Source organism: Chrysochloris asiatica, unplaced genomic scaffold (genome assembly GCF_000296735.1).
Source record: "Chrysochloris asiatica unplaced genomic scaffold, ChrAsi1.0 scaffold00160, whole genome shotgun sequence".
NCBI lineage: Eukaryota > Metazoa > Chordata > Mammalia > Afrosoricida > Chrysochloridae > Chrysochloris > Chrysochloris asiatica.
The window spans coordinates 7598330-7621025 of NW_006408678.1; the positions used below are offsets into that span (position 1 = coordinate 7598330).

At 40.1% G+C, this 22696-nt stretch overlaps 1 protein-coding gene across 1 annotated transcript in view; it reads left to right on the plus strand.

Moving 5' to 3' along the window:
• The window catches only part of DEPDC4 (DEP domain containing 4), a 50896-nt gene extending 29423 nt beyond the window's left edge, over window positions 1–21473 (plus strand). Inside the window, exons 6-10 of the mRNA XM_006871127.1 lie at window positions 1312–1535; window positions 3385–3527; window positions 3626–3751; window positions 9202–9280; window positions 21298–21473. Coding sequence (XP_006871189.1) covers window positions 1312–1535; window positions 3385–3527; window positions 3626–3751; window positions 9202–9280; window positions 21298–21473 — 748 coding nt within the window. The remainder of the gene's footprint in view (window positions 1–1311; window positions 1536–3384; window positions 3528–3625; window positions 3752–9201; window positions 9281–21297) is intronic.
• Window positions 21474–22696: the final 1223 nt, after the last annotated feature.

Sequence of the window (22696 nt, forward strand, 5' to 3'; positions counted from 1 at the left end):
TTTAAAAAATTAGAAAATCAGGTAAGCAAATAAAACAATAAATATGTTATCCACAGTACTAACAACAACAAATTGTTGTACATTGTTTACTTTCAAAATCAAGCTTTAGTCACGTTGAATCAGGATACAAGGAATGATTCCGAGCTATTATTAAGACAGTGTGTGACTTGATAATTCCTTGTAAATTTTCCTCCCTTCCAATGTACTACTCTCCTTGATGTGAAACCATTTCTCTTTGTTTACATTCCAAACAAAAACGGACTGTTGCTCCTACCAGGTAGGCCACTTGTGCATTTTCTCTTAAGGTGCATTGTGGACTCCGTTTCATGAAAAACAATTATTCCTGCAACAAAACATTTTGTATTCTAATGGTGCATCCGCTCCTGTTTCCACTTGTTGCTGTTGTTGTTGTTGTTGTTGTTGTTGTTAAGTGCGGTCGAGATGGTTCCAACCACCCCTAGCAACCCGGTAAGGGTTTCCGAGTAAGACATGCTAAATAAGAACTTGAAACAGAAGGGACATACTAGTAAGGTACGTTATAATAAATACTAATGCATATCTGGAAAACTGGAGTCCTAGTATGGCACTGTAGGATAAGAACTGGACTGCAAGGTCAGTTTGAACCACAAGGTTGGCGGTTCAAACTCACCAGCCTCTCCTTGGAGACTTTATGAATTGAAATTGACTTAACAGCACTTTATAACAACAGCTGGAAAACTTGGGGGCAGATGTGGAAAAGGGGAAATTAAAGGCCTTCTACAGGGTTCCTATGAGACAGAACCGACTCGATGGCACATGGCAACAATAAAAGAAGTTACTAGAAGGATGAAAGAAGGGGTGCAAAGATCCTAAATAACCTGTTGTGATGAGGGTTTAAACCCCGGGGAAGCAATGTGTGATGGGGTAAATAGTGCATCTTGGCAAGGGAAATATTTGATCTCTTATTCTTACATAATAGTAGAATCATATGCATCTAATTATTGGACCAGGAAAAGTGAAGAGAACCACTAATGGAATAGAACAGCACATATGAAGTCTTCCAAACAAAATCTAATATTTAAATGAAAAATAATAAAGATCTGTCCCTGACTGAAGGTACTTACAGATGTGATGGTGGTTGGTAGGGAAAGAAACCATTCCTTCACACTCACTAACTACTTCAGCCAGCACAATGGACTGTACTTGTTTTCTCAAAAAGTAAGGTCTTCTTCAGATGCAATTAAACACAAGCTAATTTTATGTTTTATCAAACTGGTTTATATTGTTAAATGGAAATATCAGCCATTGATTTGTTTTCTGTTTTCCCTCCAGGATTGATCACTGGTTTAATGCAGCAGTTGAATGCTTGGAGTATTTCCCTGACCAGTTAATAGTGATGATTAGTCAGCAGATACTGCAAAACACAAATGATGAGAAAAAATTGAACATTCAGAAGAACATACTCTTTGATGTCATAGTAAAATATTATCAAGAGAGAGATAGCCTATTAACTGATGAGTACTTTGATGTTCATTCAGGAATTATTGAACTTCTAGGTAAGAAAGAATTCTTAAACTTGCTTTTAACATTTTATTGTGAATGAGTAAAAGTTTACAGAGCAGTTTTACATTCAACAAATCATATACTTTGCTTCTTTACAATGATTACAATCCCCTCCATATGCCATCATTTAACAGTATTTACCTCAGTTCACTTTAACTCTTGCATTCCAGTGTCTTCCGCTTCCTTCGTCTTTCCTCTGCCAACCTCCCTCTTGTTGTGTGTGGCCTTTGCTGTCACACATATTAACATGTATCTACCCTCTAGACTGTGAATAACTTCTTCCAAACCCACCCCTGTAAACATCTTTAATCAAGAAAACCTTTTCTTAACTTTTTACACTGGCCTCAGACAACAAGTGCCCTTTTGTGATTGACTAATTTCACTCAGCACAGTGCCCTGCAGGTTCATCCATGTTGTGAGGTGTTTCACAGATTCATCGTTATACTTTAACATTGCATGTATGGACCAAAGTTTGTTTAACCATTCTTCATTGATGGGCATTTAGTCTGTCTCTGTATTTTGGATGTGTATCAGGATCCATGTTGAAGGATCCTGTGTTCCTATCCAAGGACTGCTTAAACTTTGATTTTATGCATAGTAACATTTTTAAGCATATGAATTAGAGTAGAAAATTTTGCATATTTTGTGAGCATTTCATTTTAATAATTTTCTTGTACGATGTCAAGATACTTGGTGAAATTGTTTGTTTTTTCCACTTCACTAACTTTCACTAAGGAGCTCTGGTGGTATAGTGGGTTACGTGTTGTGTTGACACCAAAACAAAGGTTAACAGTTCGAGTCCAGTAGCTGCTCCTCAGGAGAAAGATGAGGCTTTCTGATCCCGTAAAGATTTACAGCCTCAGAAACCCTATACTTGCTCACTTTGAGTTGAAACCGACTTAGCGACACAAAACCACTATCCCCACCAATATACACGCATATTAGTATCACTTAAATTATATGGGCATCAGTCTAGTATTATCAAATTAACTAATGTAATCCAGGATGCTAGATCTAAGGCAGTTAATTACAGGGAGAGTCTGAGAAGGAAAACTTGATTTTGTTATTGTGAATCATCATTGCGTCAGCTCTGACTCATTTGTTATTGTCAAGTGCCGTCAAGTCAGTTTTGACCCATAGTGACCCTGTATAGGGTTTCCGAGGAGCAGCTGGTGAGCTTGAATTGCCGACTTTGTAGTTCCAATGGCTTTGCAGTCTAGGGTTTCCAAGGAGCAGCTGGTTGGTTTGAACTGCTGACTTTGTGGTTAGCAGTCCAGTGGCACACCATGATTCCATCACTTGATATAGTACAAGGATTAAAGACATAATTTCTGAATGTATTCACGTATTGATCTTTGAGCAGAATAAGAACTGAGTCATGATATTTTGCCCCTTTTTTTTGTTTAAGCTGTGCTAAAATGGCCAGATAATGCCGTGTTAAAACTCAGTGCTTTAGATCCAGAGAGGGAGAGCGACTGTGTGCTGAAGACCTGGGGGGTACGGGGGGAACGATTGCATGGAGGGGATTGTAACCATGGCAATGAGAGACAATATACGATACAATTAATGTAAAACTAATGTTCTCCCATGTAAACTATCACATAATTCACAATAAAACATTAAAAAAAAAAACAAACTCAGTGCTATCTGATAATTCTGGATGTAATTATACAGGGGTTTGACATCTTATTCTATTAGATAAAATTTCACAATAATGAATTTTAATTGTACAAAACAGCTTCTAGACCAAATACAGTATCACAGAATTTTCGTGGACTGATAAGCAGTTTCCTATCTACTTGACCACCCCATGTTTTATCTTCTTTGTAACCCATGTAACAGAAAATGGGAAAAGAGCAGAAGCTCTGGAAACCACCCAACTGTACCTGAGATTGTTGTTACCCAACATTAGGGAGGAATTACGCCGACTACTTACTTTCATGGCTATTGCAGCAGAACCTGATGCCTACAGGCTACACAAACAGGTGAGGAAAAAAATGTACATTTGCAGTAGTTTTACAATGATATGCTTCTTTTACCTTTAAAAAGTGGTTCAAACTAACAATACTGTGTCTAATTACAGTGTGACAACACCACAGCGGTCCTGAAAACTTTGACCAAAGCAGTTTTGCAAACCAAATCATTATTAAAAGTACAGACAGAACAACTAGTCCTGTTTCTACTGAAGCATCACTCTGAGCTCTTCAAGGTATCGCTGGCATTCTGCCTCGACACATTTGTTCCTGAGCTATTTATGTCAAGCAAAAAGGCAACTCACTCGCTTAATAAATAATTTACTGAGAACCTATAATGTGCAAAGCTTGAAGGAATGCAGCCTCCCCACCTCCAATTAAAAGAAGGAAGTTGACTTAAAACAATTTCAGTATTTGCAAGAATATTCATTAATTTCTTAGTCCAGTGATTTAGTATTGCTATGTCTGTGCACTGTTCTAAGTGGCTGGAATACATCAGTGAACAAAACATAAAAGTTCAGACCCTTGAAGAACTTACATCCAAGTGAGGGAAGATAGACCATTAAAAAAAAAAAAAAAAAAGTACACATACTAATTAAATCATATAAGTTGGTAACCAGTTGTCGTTGAGGTTGTTTTTGACTCATGGTGACCCAATGTGTGTCAGAACTGTGCTCCATAGGCTTTCCAATGTCTGAGCCTTTCAAAAGCAGATCACCAGGCCTTTCTTCTGAATCACATCTAGGTGAACTCAAGTTTCTAACCTTTCAGTTAGAAGCCAAGAGCTTAACTGTTTGCCCCATCCAGAGATTCCTGTAGTTTGATGGTAGTGGTAGTAATTGTATGCTTCCCAGTCAGTTCCTATTCCTGGCAATCCTGTGTAGGGTTGTTCTGAGACTGTAAATCTGTACAGGAACAGAAAGCCTCCTCTTTCTCCCGAGGAGCATCCAGTAAATTTGTACAGCTGACCTTGTAGTTAGCAACGCAATTCATAACCCACTATGTTACCAGGGAGCCTTTAGTTTGGTGGTGTTTTTAAGCACCATTGAGACAGTTCCAATCCATAGCGATCCTGTATAGGGTTTCCAAGGAGTGACTGGTGGGTTTGAACCGCCAGTTAGTGTTCAAACTGACCATGCAGTCAAGTGCATTATCCTGCAGTGCCATATCAAGTAGAAGGTGAGAAATACAATAGGAAAAAGAAGAGCCCAAGCGGGTAAGGGGAGTTCTGGTATGGCGCAGTGGGTTAATGCACTAGCCTGCAAGATTCTTTTGAACTGCAAGGTCAGTGGTTCAAGCGCACCAGTCACTCCTCGGAAACCCTGTACCAGGGTGTCATTATGAGCCAGTACTTAACAACAAGAATGGTAGTAGGAGTCCTGGTGTGGTGCTGTAGGATAAGCACTGGGCTGCAAGGTTGGTTTGAACTACAAGGTCAGCAGTTTAAACTTAACAGCCGCTCCTCAGAAACCCTACAGGGTTGCTATGAGTCAAAACCAACTTGATGGTACTTAAAAATAATAACAAAGGGGTGGGAGTGATCAAGCTGGGCTCACTAGTAAAGTGAGATCTGAGAAAGACTATAAGGGTGAGTTTTTGTGAAGTGCAGTTATGTCAAGTCAGTTCCAACCCATAACGACCCTATGTAGGGTTTCCGAGGAGCAGCTGGTGAGCTTGAATTGCCGGCCTTTTGGTTCAAACTGACTTTGCAGTCTAGCACATTAATCTGCAGTGCCACACCTGAACTCCTAAGGGTGGGAGAGAATTGAAAAATGAGGTAGGAAGAGAAGGAGTGGTTATAGTCAGTATGAATGACTCACCACCACAGGGCTCTGGAACTAGGCATTGAGGAACAGCAGGGAAGCAGTGAAGAAAATGAACCAGGAGGGGAGAAGTGTGAGACTCTGTGGGGAGGCAGGGGTGCAACTCACAGCCAGGGCCTCTAGTCCATTGGAAGGACTCTGCTTCTCTGAATCAAATGGGGAATAACTGTAGAGTTTGAGCAAAACTGTGACACATTTGACATAGATAACTGATCTTTGTGCTGAGGATAGATTGTAGTGGGGCAAGGGTGGAAGCAGGGACACCTTTTTTGAGGCTATAGGGATAATCCAGACAACAGAAAAAGGTGACTTGGAACAGAAAGGGAGTAGTAGAGTTAGTAGGACAAAGTCAGATTCTTGACATACAGTGTTTCAAAGCATCTTAGAGAAAGATCATTTTCAGCCTTATGTTGTACTGTAGGATAAGAACTGGACTGTTAACCACAAGGTCAGCAGTTCAAACCCAGTAGGTGCTCCTTGGAAATCCTGTACAGTGTTGCTATAGTTTGGAACTGACTCAACGACACTTAACAACAATATTTTAAGGAGCTCTGGTGGTTGTAATGTTTCGAATCCACCAACACTACAGAGGAGAAAGATGAGGCTTTCTTCTACCCTAAATATTTATAGCCTCAGAAACTCTATTCAGGGTCTAGGAGTCAGAACTGACTTGGTACACACAGCCACTATATTTTAGTAACAGATAGAAGTATGACTACTTTTAGCTGAGTTACTTCTCTAAAAGCCTGAAAATAACGGTTCCTCTATTCTTCTTCCTCCTCTTTTTTCTAATGTTTTATTTTGAATTATGTGATAGTTTACATAGGAGAACATTAGTTTTACATTCATCCTATCATATATTGTTTCCTTGCCATGGTTACAATCCCTTCCATGCATCATCACCCAACCAAAGGGTATACACTACAAGCCTGCCCCCTGGTCATCAGCACACAGCCCCTCTCCTTCTCTGTGTCTAAAGTCCCCAGCTGCTCCATCTCCATTTTTTTTTTTTTTTTTGCTTAACATTTTTTCTCATGTCATAAAGAAACGTTAATTCTAAATTTGTACCAGTCTTACCCTTAACTGAAGTTTCTATTCCATTATTAAGATAAAAACCAAGGGAGTGGGTACTAAGTGTATACAATAGAGGCACTTCCCCATTTATGAATTTTGAATGAAGCACACTCTAAAAGCTTATTTGTTCGTCAGTTGCTAGGTTCTCTGCACCTGGTTTTTCATTCAAAATATAATGAACGGAGATTAGAGCTCAGGCTGTAAAAACGTTTAATTCTGCAGTGATTAAAATGAAATACTTGCATACTTACATACATCCCAGACTCCAGCTAAGAACTTGGAGAAAACACTTCCTCCCCGCTCCTCCTCTTCCTCAATATTCAGCCCTGTTTCTGGGCGAATGATGTTGCCTCTTCCCTACATATGGCCCAGAAGTTAGAAAGAACTATTTTTTACTTCTCTACCTTTTCCTCTGGAGCTCTGGTAGCGTAGTGGCTACAAATCGGGCTGCGAACCTTAAGGTCAGTGGTTTGAAACTACCAGCCGCTCTGCGGGAGAAAGATGAGGCTTTCTACTCCCGTAAAGATTTAAACCCTCGGAAACCCTGTACAGGGTCGCTATGGGTCGGAATCGACTTGATGGCACTTAACAACAACAACAACCTTTTCCTCATGTCAAAATCAGCAATCATAAAACAACAGAAGAAAAGGAAGTTGGCATGGGCTGTTGGAGTAAACTTGTGGTATTCGGGAAACAGGGAGAAGGCTCTGATGACCATCCCTTGAGATTAGGGTATGAAGTGTGTTTCAGGGAAGCTGAGATGAGGGGTTTTTATGATAAGAGCTGTGAGCATGCCAACCTTGGTCCTATTACAGGACTGGCTGCAGTCCATCTAAAACATTTTTCTCCTAAATTTTCCTAGGGATCGTTTCTGTTCAGAAATGTCACCATCTCAGAAAGAAACCCTCCCAAACTGTCTCAGATACATGCCTACCTTCTTCACTCTGGTCCCTTACCCTGCTCTGCTCTTCTAAATTTGCTAAAATAAAATGTTTATGATTTTTAAAAATTACTATCTTTCTCGCCTGCAAAAATGTAAATCCCATGCGTTCAGGAAATTGATCTGTTTGTTCATCACCTAGAACAGTGCCTGGCATATAGCAATCACTCACTAGATTCTTACTGACAGACCCAGTGAATTCGTGAGGGGGTTTCAGGATTGGTTGGCCCAGAGAGCAGCCTCTGTCATTAGCTGTGAGATTATTTCTCCAGGTACATGTTGTAGTCTGGGGAACAGCCAAAATCAGAAAAGGATTATCTACCTATTTTAAGAAAATAAAGTTTTAAGGCATCTTAGAGCTACAGTGTAGAGAGCCACTGTGGAAGGAGTCTTGGCAGCACAGTGGCTAAGCGTTCAGCTACTACCCAGGAGGTTACAATCACCAGACACTCCTCAGGGGATAGATGGGGCAGTCTGCTTCTGTAAAGATTTCTTGTTGTTGTTAAGTGTTGTCAAATGGGTTCTCACTCACAGTGACCCTGTCTAGGGTTACTGAGGCTGTAAATCTTTGCTGAAGCTCCCATGGAGCAGTTGCTGGATTCAAACTGCTGACCTGGTGGCCTCACACCACTGACCTTGTGGTTCCCATTCCGATGTTTACCCTGCACAGAGCCACCATGCTTCCTCTGTAAAGATTGTTGTTGTTGTTAAGTGCAGTCTAGTAAGTTCCCATTAATAGCGACCCTACTAGGGTTTGCGAGGAGCGGCTGGTGAGTTTGAACTGCCACCTTGTGGTTCAAGATCGACCATTTGATCCAGTGCTTATCCTACAGCACCATGCCAGGACTCCCTATAAAGTTTTGTTGTTGTTGTTAAGTGCCATTGAGTTTGTTCTGACCCATGGATACCCTGTACAGGGTTTCTGAGGGGCAGCTGGTGAGCTTGAACCATGTACCTGGTTCAAACCAATTTTGCAGTCCGGCTCATTAACCCACAACACCACACGAGGACTCCAGTGATAATAGAGAAGTATAAGTATTCTTGTATTATTGTAAGAGAACATTTCCTTAATGATTCGCTGTGAAGTTTACAACCTTGGAAACCCACTGGAGCAGTTCTCTTCTTCCTACATATCGCTATGAGTTGGAATTGACTAGACCGCAGCAGATAATTATGTATGAACCAGGTAATTACAATGTGAGGTAGTTTAACCACTCAGAATGTTGTTGTCGTTAAGTGCAGTCTAGTCAGTTCCGACTCATAGTGACCCTGTATTGGGTTTACAAGGAGCGGCTGGTGAGCTTGAACCGACCGACCTTGTGGTTCAAACTGGCCTTGCAATCCAGCGCATTAACCCACAGCACCTCACCAGGACTCCAGTGATAATATACAAGTACAAATAAATTTGTATTATTATAGGGGAACATTTCCTTAATGATAGGCTAACCCAGTTTCAGATATAGTGTTGTTGTTGTTAAGTGCCGTCAAGTCGGTTCCAACCCATCGCGACCCTATATAGGGTTTTCGAGGAACAGCTGGTAAGCTTGAACCGCTGGCCTTGAAGTTCAAATGGCTTTGCAGTCTGGCACATTTACCCACAGCGCCACAGGCACATGAAAATAGAAAATAGAAATTTGAAGAATTCTAAAAAAAAAAAAATTTCATATATTCACACCCTTTATAATTCAAGGTCATCTACTGCCAAGCCCTTTGTAATTCACAGGTCTGTCTTCTCTGTCTGAAATCCCCTTCCAGTACCCATTGGCCAAACATATTGAGATTTTTCTATGTTAGATGTCTGAATAGAAAAAAAAAAGTCATGTTAAATATTTGAAAATACTTTTTGTAGACGCCTGTTACCTTATTGGACCTGGTTAGTATGAAGCTTAAGAAACTTGTACATGGGGAAGATCCAGATGCCATATCAGGTATGAAATTCAGACTTGTTTTCTCTTTATCATGAAGTGATTCTTCTATAGTTAAGAGGGTTGGGAAAGGAGCCAAAATGGAGTATGTACTAAATATATGATGTCAAAGGTGCTTACTTAAAGGTTATGTTTGAATATCTCCAGAGCAAATTCTCCTGTTCTTTTTGGAGCCTTTTGTTTGATGACCTTTCTGTTAACTTTGTATATACAATCTCATTGCTGCTCCCCATTCTCACTTCGTTTATGATCAACTTGCCCACTTCTTTGTGCCGGTGCTCGCTGTTGTCTCTTTCTTCCTTAGAGTTTTTTATTTCTCTTGTTTTCTCGTCTCTGCCTTTTCTGGAGTCCTAGTGTGGCACTGTGGGATTCAGCACTGGACCACAAGGTCGATTTCAACCACAAGTTCAGCAGTTCAAACACTATGCAGGGTTGCTATGCGTTGGAACTGACTCGATGGCACTTGACAACAATAACAACCACCTTCTTTTCTAGCGAGAGGGTCACATTTAATAGGGAAGGAGCCCAACCCCCACTTGAATGTTGTTGTTAAGTGCCAATGAGTTGATTCTGACTCAGAGCAACCCTGTGTAGGCTTTCTGAAAAGCAGATGGTGAGATTGAACCACTGACTTTGTGGTTTAAACCAACCTTGCAATCCCATGCATTAACTCACAGCACCACACCAGGACCCCCCACTTGAACGGTGGTGGTGGTGGTTATGTGCCATGGAGTCGGTTCTAACTCATAGTGACCCTTTATAAAGTTTCCCAGGCTGTAAATCTTTACAAGCTGAAAGCCACAGCTTTCTCCTGCAGAACAGCTGGTAGTTTCGAACTGCTGACCTTGAGGGTGGCAGCCCAACTCGTAACCAGCATGCTACCAGAGCACTCAGTGTCTTGCTGGAATGTATCTGATTCCTTAATTTTAAAGTTTTTAATACCTTAAAATAATTTTTAATATAAATTTCCCAGATTGCCATGTGGGAGACAATGTGGATGCTGGGGCCAAATTGCCTGGGGAAATCACTTACCTTCATTTTGTCTCAGCTTCCTCATCTACAATATGTGACTGATACCATCTGCTGCATAGAACAGCTAGCTGTGAGTGCAATTAAATTGAGTACAGTACGTGTATGAATCATGTCACAAATGCTCCCAAACCATAAAAAGGCCCTATTAGTGGAGTTGAATCCACTCATGTCGACCCTGTAGGACAGAATAGAATAGCCCTGTGTGGTTTCTAAGGCTGAAAATCTTTAAAAAGCAGTTTGTTACATCTTTTTCCCACGAAGTGACTGATGGGTTTGAACTCCTCTCCTTTCATTTAGCAACTGAGCACTGTAACCGTGGCACCACCAGGCATCCTAATAAATGCTCAGTGGATGTTAACTTTTATTGTTATATTATGTGCATTTATTTACATTCTGTAGTAGTTTTCAGGGTTGCCTTAGCAAAGTATGTATGATAAATTGGGTGGCTTAAAATACCAGTAATATATTCTGTCCTAGATCAGGTGCCTGATTCCTGGCCGGATACAGGGTCATTATGGGTCGGAACTTACTCTATGGTACTTGACGACAACAATGAGGTCAGGAGGCCAGAAATTTGAAATTGAGGTGTAAGCAGGGCCGAGCTCCCTTTGAAGGTTCTAAGGAGGAGTACCTTGCCTCGACTTACCTTCTACTTGCTCCTGGCAGTTCTTGGCCTTCCTTGTCTTATGACTGCATTGCATCAGCCTCTAGGCCTTTGTCTTCACCTGGACTTTGCAGTGTGCCTCTATGTCTTCTCTTTTTAAAAGAACATCAGTCATTGGATTTAGGACCCACCCTGATCCATTATGATTACCTCGTAATCATTAACTGATGACAATCACAAAGACCCTATTTCCAAATAAGGTCATATTCTGTGACTCCAGGTGGACATGAGGTTTAGGGGGACACTATTTAACCTACATTCCATGTTTTCCTAATGAGAAAGTATGTAAATGATTTTTAGTTCTCAGTGATAAAATTACTTTTTCTTAGATAAATTAGTACATGAGACCTTGTTTTCAGTGACTTATCAGAGAAGTTTGGGTTCTAAGTAGGTTTTTGATTGGTTGGTTGGTTGGCTTGCCTTATCAACCTTTATTAACCCTAAGTTAATTTTATGATTTATAATTTCTATGAAGATGTCCCTATTTGAATTTATTATGCTTTCTCCCTTACAAATCTATAGTATACTGCAAGTTCTTTTCAGAATTGAAATAATTAGACATTGTGAAATTATTTCTTCTATTGCATTTTTATCAGATCCAAGTTTTCTTTACACTTTTTAAAACCTTTATCTTTAATCTTTGTTAACTAACAAGTAGTTAGTATTAGCATTACATTCTAGACAAGTTCTTTAAAGAAGTATTTTTTGCCCTACTGTGTGAATTTATGAAATTATTCAATAGTCTTAATAATCTGTGGAGGCATTATTATTATAACCATTTTACAAATGAGAGAATTAAAGCTTAAGCCACTTAAATAACTTGGCCAACTGGACTAGATGCTGTCATTTGATTCTGTAGAATCAGTTCCGACTCATAGTGATCCTGTGCACAATGGAACGAAACACTACCTGGTTCTACATCATCCTCACAACTGTTGTTACTCTTGAGCCCGTTGCTGCTGCCACTGTGTCAGTTCATCTCATTGGGGGGGTTCTCTTTTTTGCTGACCTGCCACTTTACCAATCATGATGTCCTTCTCTAGGGACTGATCCTCCTGAGAACATGTCTGCAGTATAAGCGATGAAGTTTTGCCATACTTCTAACGCCCATTCTGGCTGTACTTCTTCCAACACAGATATGTTAGTTCTTCTAGCAGTCCATGGTACTTTCAATATTTGTCTCCATCACTTAAACTCAAATGCATCATTTCTTCTAGAGTTGTCCATATTCAGTGTCCAAGTTTCACATGCATAGTGAAAATATCATGGCTAGAATAATAGGTAGTCCTTTTTTCCTTAAGGCTTCCAAGGCATTGTTATTGTTGTTAAGTGTCGTCGACTCATAGCGACCCTGTGTAGGGTTTCCAAGGAGCAGCTGTGAGTTTGAACTGCTGACCTTGTGGCTCAAACTGACCTTGTGGTCCAACACATTACCCTGCAGTGCCACACTAGGGCTACACAAGGCGTTACTACTTTTTAGAAAAAGAGTTCACAAACTCAAATATAAACTTACTGGCCTGAATTACTTGGAAGAGCCAGTTCTCCTCATCCTTTCTTTGAACACAAGGCATATGTATGTTGCCATGTGCATCTGGTTGATTTCATGCCCATAAACAGTGGTACTAATGATGTATTCTGAAACTATTATCTAGAATCTATGGATAAATTCAATCTCATCTTAAGAGTTTCAAAACAAACTGACTGTCATTACTGAATTAACTTTTCAAGTTTAGTTTTTAATAATTTTGGCTTTTGAGGAAAATGGAGGGATTGGTAGGAATTTTAATATTGATTTCTTTTCAACATCCATTCATTTACATACTTTAAAGGGAGATAATGAATATAAATGTGTAAACAGAGCCATGTGTTTCAAGCAATTGGAAAGTAAAGATTTATTAGAAGTTTTTCCATATGTATTTTGTTGCTTCATGAAGTTCATCTATTATTCAGTAAACTTTCCAGTTATGTTAACATACCACTTATTGGATGTTTAAATTATATGTTTTGTGTGGCTTGCTCTTTTCCCTACACATAATTACTTAAAATTATTAGTGTTGATTTTAAATTCTCTTGATATTTATAAATCATCCATTCAATTATTCACCCAACAGTTTTATATCCCTACAATCTACCACCACCACTCGTCCGTCAGTTTGTCCACCATGGTAGTTTGCATGTTGCTATGGTGCTGGAAGCTATGCCACTGACATTTTAAATACCATCAGAGTCACCCATGGTGGACAGGTGTCAACAAGTTTCCAGACTAAGACAGACTAGGAAGAAAAAGAGGCAGACTATTTCTGAACATTTAGCCATTGAAAACTTTATGAATTGCAGCAGGTCATTGTGAGATATAGTGACAGAATATGTGCCCTTCAGGTTGGAAGACCATCAAAATACGATTGGGGAAGAGCTGCCTTCTCAAATTAGAGTTGACAGTGATGATGCAAATGGAGTCAAACTTCTGAGACCTTCATTTGCTGATGGAGCACAACTCAAAATGAGGAGAAACATCCATTAATAATCGGGACATGGAATGTACAAATTATGGCTCTAGGAAATTTGAAATCAGTCAAAAATGAAATGGAGTGCATTAAGATCACTATCCCAGGCATCAGTGAGCTGAAATGAACTCGTATTGTCCAATTTGAATCTGGCGGTCATATTGTTTACTGTGCCAGGAATGACAAATTCAAGAGGAATGGCATCACATTCATCATTAAAAAAGGACATTTCAAGATCTATCTTGAAGGATAATATCTATACAACTACAAGGAAGACCAGCTAATACCACAAGTATTCAAATTTACCCACCAATCAGTAAAGCCAGCAATGATGAAATTGAAGAATTCTATCACAACTCCTGGTCTGGCACTGTAAGATAAGCACTGGACTGCAAAATATAAGGTTGGTTGTTCAAACTGACCAGCTGCTCCTTGGAAACCCTATACAGAGTCACTCTGAGTTGGAATCAACAAAACAATAACAAAAAAATTACTCAGTCTGAAATTGATCAAACATGCGATCAGAATGCATTGATAATTACTGGTAATTGGAATGGGAAGGTTAGAAGCAAATTGGAATGATCAGCAGTTGTAGAATATGGCCTGGGTGATAGAAATGATGCTAGAGATTACAGGATACAATTTTTCGAGATCAAGGACTTACTCATTTTAAATACCTTTTTAAAACCACAAAAAAGATGACTCTACACATGGGCCTCACCAGATGGAATATACAGAAATCAAATTGACTGCACCTGTGGGAAAGGACGGTGGAAAAGCTCAATATCATCAGCCAAAACAAGACACAGGCAGACTGGAACAGACCATCAATTGCTAATATGCAAGTTCAGGCCGAAGCTGAAGAAAATTAAAACAAATCCATGAGAGCCAAAATATGACCTTGATCGTATCCCATCTGAATTTAGAGACCAGCTCAATAACAGGTTTGATGCATTAGACACTAATAAACAAACACCTGAAGAGCTGTGGATGGCATCACAAATATCATACAGAAAGAAAAGAAAAGGTCATTAAAAGGACAGGAAAGAAAGACAAGACCAAAGTGGTTGACAGAAGAGACTCTGAAACTTGCTCTCCAGAGTAGAGATACTAAAGCAAATGGAAGAAATGAGGGAAGTAAGAGTTGAACAGAAAGTTTCAAAGGGCAGCTCAAGAATACAAAGTCAAGTATTATAATGAAATGTGCAAAATCCTGGAGTTAGAAAAGCAAAAGGAAAGACCATCGTCAGCATTTCTCAAGCTGAAAGAAATGAAGAAAACGTTCAAGCCTTAGCTTGCCATATTTCATGAAGGATTGTATGGGCAAAATATTGAAAGTTATAGAAATCATCAAAAGAAAATGAAAGGTATACACAGAGTCACTGTACCAAAAAGAAATGGTCAAAGTTCAACCATTTCAAGAGGTAGCATATGATTAAGAACCAGTGGTACTGAAGGAAGAAGTCCAAGATGCATCGGAGGTATTTGCAAAAAACAGGAATTGACAGAATACAAATTTAAATTTTCAACAAACTGATATCACATTGGAGGCATTCATTTATCTATGCCAAGAAATTTATACTACAGTTACCTAGCCAGCCAACTGGAAGACATCCATATTTGTCCCTATTCCAAAGAGAAATAAACCAACGGAATGAGGAAATCATTGAACAATATAATTAATATCACTAGCAAATAATGTGGTGGAGCATACAGCAGACAAAATGATTTTTTTTATTGTGTTTTATTGTGAATTATGTGATAGTTTACATTGGAGAACATTAGTTTTACATTCATCCTATCATATATTGTTTCATTGCCATGGTTACAATCCCCTCCATGAATCATCAACCAACCAAAGGGTATACCCTGCAAGCCTGCCCCCCAGTCGTCAGCACACAGCCCATCTCCCTCTTTGAGTCTAAAGTCCCCAGCCGCTCCATCTCTCCACGTCATCAAGCAGACAGTTAGTTGCTGGACCTGGGGGCTCTGGACCATAGTCTCAGAAGACACCATGGTCAATCGGCATAACAGTCCACAAAGACAGTGTTCGACATCCTACTTTGGGGAGTTGTGCCTGAGAGCTTAAAAGCTCCTGAGTGGCCATCTACAGTGTAATGATTGGTCTCTCCATGTGCAGAAGAAAGAGGGGTGATCAGAATTGAAGATGCTTGTGATTGATTAGTACAATGGATTAATGGAACATGTACATCCCCGTGACTCTATTGTTGTTGTTGCCTGTTGTTGAGTCAATCCTGACGCATAGTGACTCTGTATAGGGTTTCCAAGGAGCAGCTGGTGAGTTTGAATTGCCAACCTTGAGGTTCAAACATATCTTCTGGTCTAGTGCTTATCTTGCCACACCAGGACTCCATGACTCTGAGACCTAAAGAACTAAGTGGAACCTGGCTACCACTAGCAACTGCTCTGAAAGTTATCACATTAGAAGTCACAGATACAGTGGGAGAAAATATATAACATGTCTCAAAATTATCAAATAAAAGACCGGACTTACTGGTCAGAAAGAGACAGAACCCAGGACTATAGCCCTTAACTTCCCTTCAGGTCTGGAAAGAAACTAACTCTTGTGGCCCAACATACAGCCAAGCAGTAGGTAGGTACAGAGGGGGGATAACAGCATAGTAAGATATGCTCACCAGGGAATGGTCAATCATTTGGGATCAAAAGGGCAGCAGTTACCTAGGGCCAAAGTCAAGAGGGGATCTGAGGGGGGTGGAATGGAACTGGGAAGCACAGGGAGGAAGTGGGTTAACTCTTGTTGCATGGAGGGAATTGCAATGATTAAGTTGAAGTGGAGTGTATGTTTTTTTTAATGTAAGGCTGATCTTGTCTGTGGCACTTCACTCATTTCATAAGATAAATTTATATAGATTTATATATAAATATATAAACACACACATATATAAATGTTGTTGTTGGGAAATGCCATGGAGTCAGTTCCGACTCACAGCGACCCTGTATAGAGTTTCCAAGGAACAGGTGGTGAGTTTGAACAGCCAACCATGTGGTTCAAACTGACCTTGCGGTTTAGTGCTTTATTCCACAGCACCACACTAGGACGCTATCATATGCAATTGAAATTTTGCTGAAGATAATTCCAAAATGGCTGTAACAGTAGAATGGCAGGCAACTGCCAGAAATTCAAGTTCAATTCAGAAGAGGACATGGAATGAGGGATATCATTGCTGACGTCAGATGGATCTTGGCTGAATGCAGAGAATACCAGAAATATGTCTACATGTGCTTTATTGACTGTGCAAAGGCTTTCAACTGTGAGAATCATAACAAGCTATGGGTTACATTGCAAATAATGGGCATTCCAGAACACTTTATTGTGCTCATGAGGAACCTACATAAACCACGAGGCAGTCATTCGAACAGAAGAAAGGGATATTGAATCATTTCAAGTCAGGAAAGGTGTGTGCTGGGCTTGTATTCTTTCATCATATTTATTCAATCTGTATACTAAGCAGATAATCCAACCAGCTGGATTATATGAAGAAGAACATAGTATCAGGACTGGAGGAAGACTTGTTAACAATTTGTGATATGCAGATGATACAATCTTGCTTGCTGAACATGAAGAGAACTTAAAATACTCAGGAAGATCAAAGACCACAGCCTTCAATATGGATTGCAACTGAATGTAAAGAAAATAAAATTCTCACAATTGGATCAATAAATAATATGATAAATGGAGAAAAGACTGAAGTTGTCAAAGATTTCGTCTTTCTTGGAGTCACCGTCAATACTCATGGAAGCAGCTTTTAAGAAACCAAATGACATATTGCCTTAGGCAAATCTACTGCACACGACCTCATTAAAGTGATAAAGAACAAATGTATCAGTTTGAAGACTAAGCTGTCCCTGACCCATGCTGTGGTATTTTCAGTTAGCTTCACTCATGTGAAAGCTAGACAATGAATAAGGAAGACTACAGATGAATTGATAATTTCATAAAAGAATATAAAACGTACTATGGACTGCCAAAGGAACAAACAAATCTGTTTTGGCAAAAGCACAGCCCGAATGCTCTTTAGAAGCCGGGATGGCAAGACTTTCTCTCTCACGCTTTGGACGGGTTATCAGGAGGTCCAGTCCTGGAGAAGTACATCATGCTTGGTAATATTCAGGGTCAATGAAAAAGAAGTACCCCAACAAGATGCACTGACCCAGTGGTAGCAGCAATGGTCTCAAACGTAACAACGATGAGCAGGAGGGTTCAGGACCCAGTGGTGTTTAGTTGTGTTGTGCAGAGGGTCATTATGAGTCAAAGCTGACTTGAAATTATCTAATAACAAGCAATAACAACCATATACCAGAAATACAAAGATACATTTGATTATACCCTTAATGATTATTATGCCATTTGATTACGTGTCTAGCACATAGTAGATTTGTTAAGTAGTATTTGTTGAGTGAATTTAATAGAAGAATGATTCTCATGTCTGATGGGGAAGAGAGACAAACACATAGATCAATAATAAAATATAGTAGAGATGTATTTAAGGAGGAAGATATTATGGAAGCCCAGAGGACGGTTACCTGACTTAGTCTGAGGAGATCAGGCAAGGCTTGTAGAGGAAGTAATGTCTAGTAGGAATCTTAAAGAATTAGTAGGTGGAGGGGAAGGAGAAGGTATAGCAAAAGCAACAGTGTAAGCAAAAGGAGGGAAGTGGTAGAAAGTGCAGCCAAGGGTTAACAGGAACTGAAACTAGAGAGAAAGATAGGTATCAGTTTGTGAATGGTCTCATTTAGCAACCTAGGAACACATTAGGCAATTGAGGAGGCATTGAAAGTTATTTTTCAGGAAGTGATCTGGTTAGATTTGTATTTTATATAGAACATGCTAGAAGCAGTACGGAGAATGGGTTGGAAAGGGTAGACTGGAGACAGGCTTCTTAGTTAGGAGGATACTATAGTAGTACAAATGAGAAATAATGTAGGTCTGACTATGGCAGGGGCAAAAGGGATGGAGAGGAAGAGAGGCTTAAGAAATACGTAGGAAGTAAAATTAGCAACACTGGATTGGCTCTGGTGATAAGGAGAAAGGTTACTCCGAGATGTCTGTCAAGTTTCCTGGTTGGGCGACAATGCCCAATTCAAATAGAAAATACAGGAATGGGAGCCTTAGGTTCCTGGGGCTGTTAGAACAAACTGTCACAAGGGGGTAGCTTTAGAGAACAGTTTGGGGCCTTGGCTTTAGGGGAGGGTCCTTCCTTGTTGGTAGCCCTGCTTGCACTTTGCCATTCCTTGACTTGTCGACAGGTTTCCTCACGTGGACTGTTTTCCCTGTGTCCACGTGTCACTGTGTCTATTCTGCACTTTTTAGAAGACATCTTTCTAATGGGATTGGGCTTCAGACTTACTTACTTCATATGTTCTCATTTATATAACAAAAGAAACATCTAGTTCCCAACAAAGTTGAATTAATAAATACAGAGATAGGACTTCAACATATATTTTTTTTGAAAGGGACACAATGCGTTTGAAAGCAAGGAATATTAAGGGAGATGAGGGGTATCTATTTCGGATTTTGATTTAAGGTATGTGTGAGAGACATCCTGGTTGATACTTTCACCAGCGCAACTGGATGCAATTTTAAAGCTCAGGAGAGAAGTATGAGCTAAGATTCAGTATCAGGGAGTCATCAGCCGGTGGGTGGAAATTGAGGTCACGTGGAGAACATAGAGTAAAATGAACCCCGTGGCACAGTGGTTAAAACACTCAGCTGTTAACCAAAAGGTAGGCCACTCTGCTATGGGAAGATATAGCAGTCTGCTTCCAAAAAGATTTTCAGCCTTGCAAACCCTGTGTTACAGTTCTACTCTGTCCTCCAGGGTTGCCTTGAGCCAGAACCAACTCAGCAGCAATGGGTTTTAGAGTAAAATACAAGGTTCAAAGATAAAACCTTAAGGGACCTTGGTAGTCAAGAGGTAAGAACGTTGGTTCTGTGAAGGAGACAGAGAAGAAATGTTAGCAAGAGAATGAGGTGAAGTCATGGCCATAAAGTAAGGGACTGCAGCACTACAGAAAGGACTACCACTAGCTACTGGGAAGCAATGTGAGCTCCTGATCTTGTTGTGGTTGTCAAGTGTTGTCAAGTCGGTTTCGGTTATAGCAACCCTGTATAGGGTTCCAAGGAGCAGGTGGTGAGTTTGAACCACCGACCTTGTGATTCAAACCAACCTTTTTCGGTCCAGTGTTTTATCACACATTAGGAGTGGACAATCCTAGCTCAGTCATTCACTTGATACATGGTCCGTGCTCTTATTGCTTTATCATTAAGGGAGGGACTAATAATAAAAACAACGTTCTAAACCAGTATCTTAGGATACTGAAGATTTACTGAGAACTAATACAAAAAACTTGGCATGTGGTAAGCATAAGTTGTTAGCCATCATTATATTATTATGTTGTTAAGTGCTATCGAGTTGGTTCGTACTCATAGCGACCCTGTATAGGGTTTCTGAGGAGTGGCTGGTGAGTTTAAACCACCGACCTTCCAGTTCAAACAACCTTGAGGTCGAATGCTTATCCTATGGCGCCACACTAGGACGGCAAATGGTAGCATATTGGTTAGGCTCTCGGTGACTAACTGAAAGGCTGGCAATTTGAGCCCACCTAGTGAATCTGAGGGAGAAAGACCTGTCAATTGCTCCTGTTAAGGTTCACTCTAGAAAACCCTATGAGGCAGTTCTCCTCTGTCACATAAGGCTTCTGTGAGTCCAAATCTACTCTGTGGCACCTAATAAGAACAGATTATGGATAGAGTTGGGATTAGAACTTTAAGTAAGGAGGCAATATAATTCCAGGGCATTATTTTAGGACTCCTGATGTGGCGCTGTAGGATAGACACTGGACTGTGAACTCAAAGATAAGTAGTTCAAACCTACCAGCTGCTCCCCGGAAACCCTGTACAGGATCGCTGTAGATCAACTTGATGGCACTTAACAGCACAACCACCATAGGTGTGGACTCCTGTGGACTGTAGAATAAGCACTTGGCTACTAACCACTAAATTGGCAGTTCAAACCCACCAGCTGCACCTGAAGTTGGTTTGAACCATTGACGAAACTCATCAACTACCACCACCATAGGTGTGTGTGGTTAGGTGATTGCCACTCTAGAGAAGAAGGAAAAAGCCCCTGATGCTTCAGGATTTCAAATTTGATTCTAATGGAGAATTGTTCTAGTGTGCCTGGAGGTGAAGATGTCTTCATCCTCTGTAGATCAGGGCAGAGAGAGGCTCGGTCCATTGTACATGCTAAGCTCGAAGAGCAGTGAGAAAACATGAGTAGGATTCAGAAATTCATTGTTCAAAACATACTTCTGATACACTATCCATGCCGCTCTTGAAACTGGAATAGTAATTCCTAATGTCTCCAACTTCATGGAAGTATTTTAGAAATTAAATCAAATAATTTATGTAAACTGTTATGCCAAAGTGTAAGGTACTTTATAAAGAAATTTGAAAAATAAGAGTATTATTCTGAAGCAAAGAAAATATGAACATAATTAATATTACCTACCACATTTTAGGAGTCCTGGTGTGGCACTGTGGGTTAATGCGCCAGACTGCAAAGCCGTTTGAACTGCAAGGTCAGCGGTTCAAGCTCAGGAGCCTTGGAAACCCTATACAGGGTCGCTATGGGTTGGAATCGACTCGACCGCACTTAACAACAACCACATTTTGTGGGGGAGAAGTTGACCTGAAGTTTTGATAATAAGTAAATTTTAGGTTTTTGTTTCAACCTGTTATTCCAACTGTATTTTTTCTTTCTTTTTTTTTTTTTAAGGCTTCACATTTTGCCAGCGTTTGACAAACGAGGAGTTTGAAAGACGAAAGGAAAGGACCATTAAATCACTTCGCCAGTTGGCTCATGAGATTAATAATAATTGTCACATCTCTTGGAAGCAAAAAAGGAAATTAATTAAGGATATTCAAAAACACCATCCAGAAGCTTTGCATTAAGATTTCCGGAGCAAGAGACTACAAACAATTTCTAAATTTAGGCAACTCTTGAGTGGCTTCTTCAAACTGCCATACTTATAGTCCGAGAAAGGATCCTTTCCAAGCATTTGAAGTGTAACCGTGTTTAAGATATATTAAGGATGGTTTTACCTTTAAAAGGAAATACAAGTTAATCTCTCTGTATGCTACTGATTCACTTAATTACTATGCTGTTCAAATCATATGCTGAATGTACTACTGTTATTAGGATCCAGTGCAGTTAATTTCCTTAGATTTCACACACACACACACACAACAAACACACACACACAGAAAAGGAACATTTCACCATGAGCTCTCTGAAGAAAGCGTGAACTTTCCCTAGTATATTATGTAGCTCGAGCCAGCTCCTAAACTGCTATAATTTAAGTGACTGTGAATCACCTAACTAGTGTCTTCTTGTGAAGTGCCATTGAGTTGGTTCCAACCTATAGCAACCCTGTATAAGATTTCCAAGCAGCTGGTGGGTTTGAACTGCTGACCTTATAGTTAGCAGTCCAGTGCTTATCCTACAGCGCCAAACCAGGACTACACTTTGGGGACCCTGCTATAGAGTTTCCAAGGCTATACATGTTTATAGGAGCAGAAAGCCTCATCTGTCTCCCATGGAGCAGCCTGTAGACTTGAACTGTTGACTTTGTGGTTAGCCGCTCAATGCATAATCCACTACACTACCAAGGGTCTTACTCTTGGGCAATATCTTCTTAATCTAGCAGTAAGGTGCCTTGGTGGCCGGGTATTTACATGCTTGGCTGCTATCCGAAAGGCTCACAATTCAAACTCACCTGGTACTCCAAGAGAAAAAGGTGGCATGCGGGAAGCGCATAACTCTGGGTGCTTGGCAAGGCCGCACTAAGAGGAGAGACATTATGCACGGCATATGATTCTCAAAAGCTGACCCCTATCTTCCCTTCAAGTTAGCCCCTGAATTTACTTATAAAAATATATAATTTGGCAATATTCTCAGCTTTCACTATGAGTTTTACAAACCTTAGGAAAAACTAGCTTAGCAGCAATTGCTTTCAGCCTTGGTGGATTGAATACAAAGAGAAATTGTGTAAATTAGTCCTTCTCATAGAAAACCTAAGTAACTGCATTTGTGAGGCCACAAAAACAGATAGCATTTAGAGTCAAGCTGACCTACCCCCATAGGCTTCACCACATTCAGTCACTAGCTAGAATTC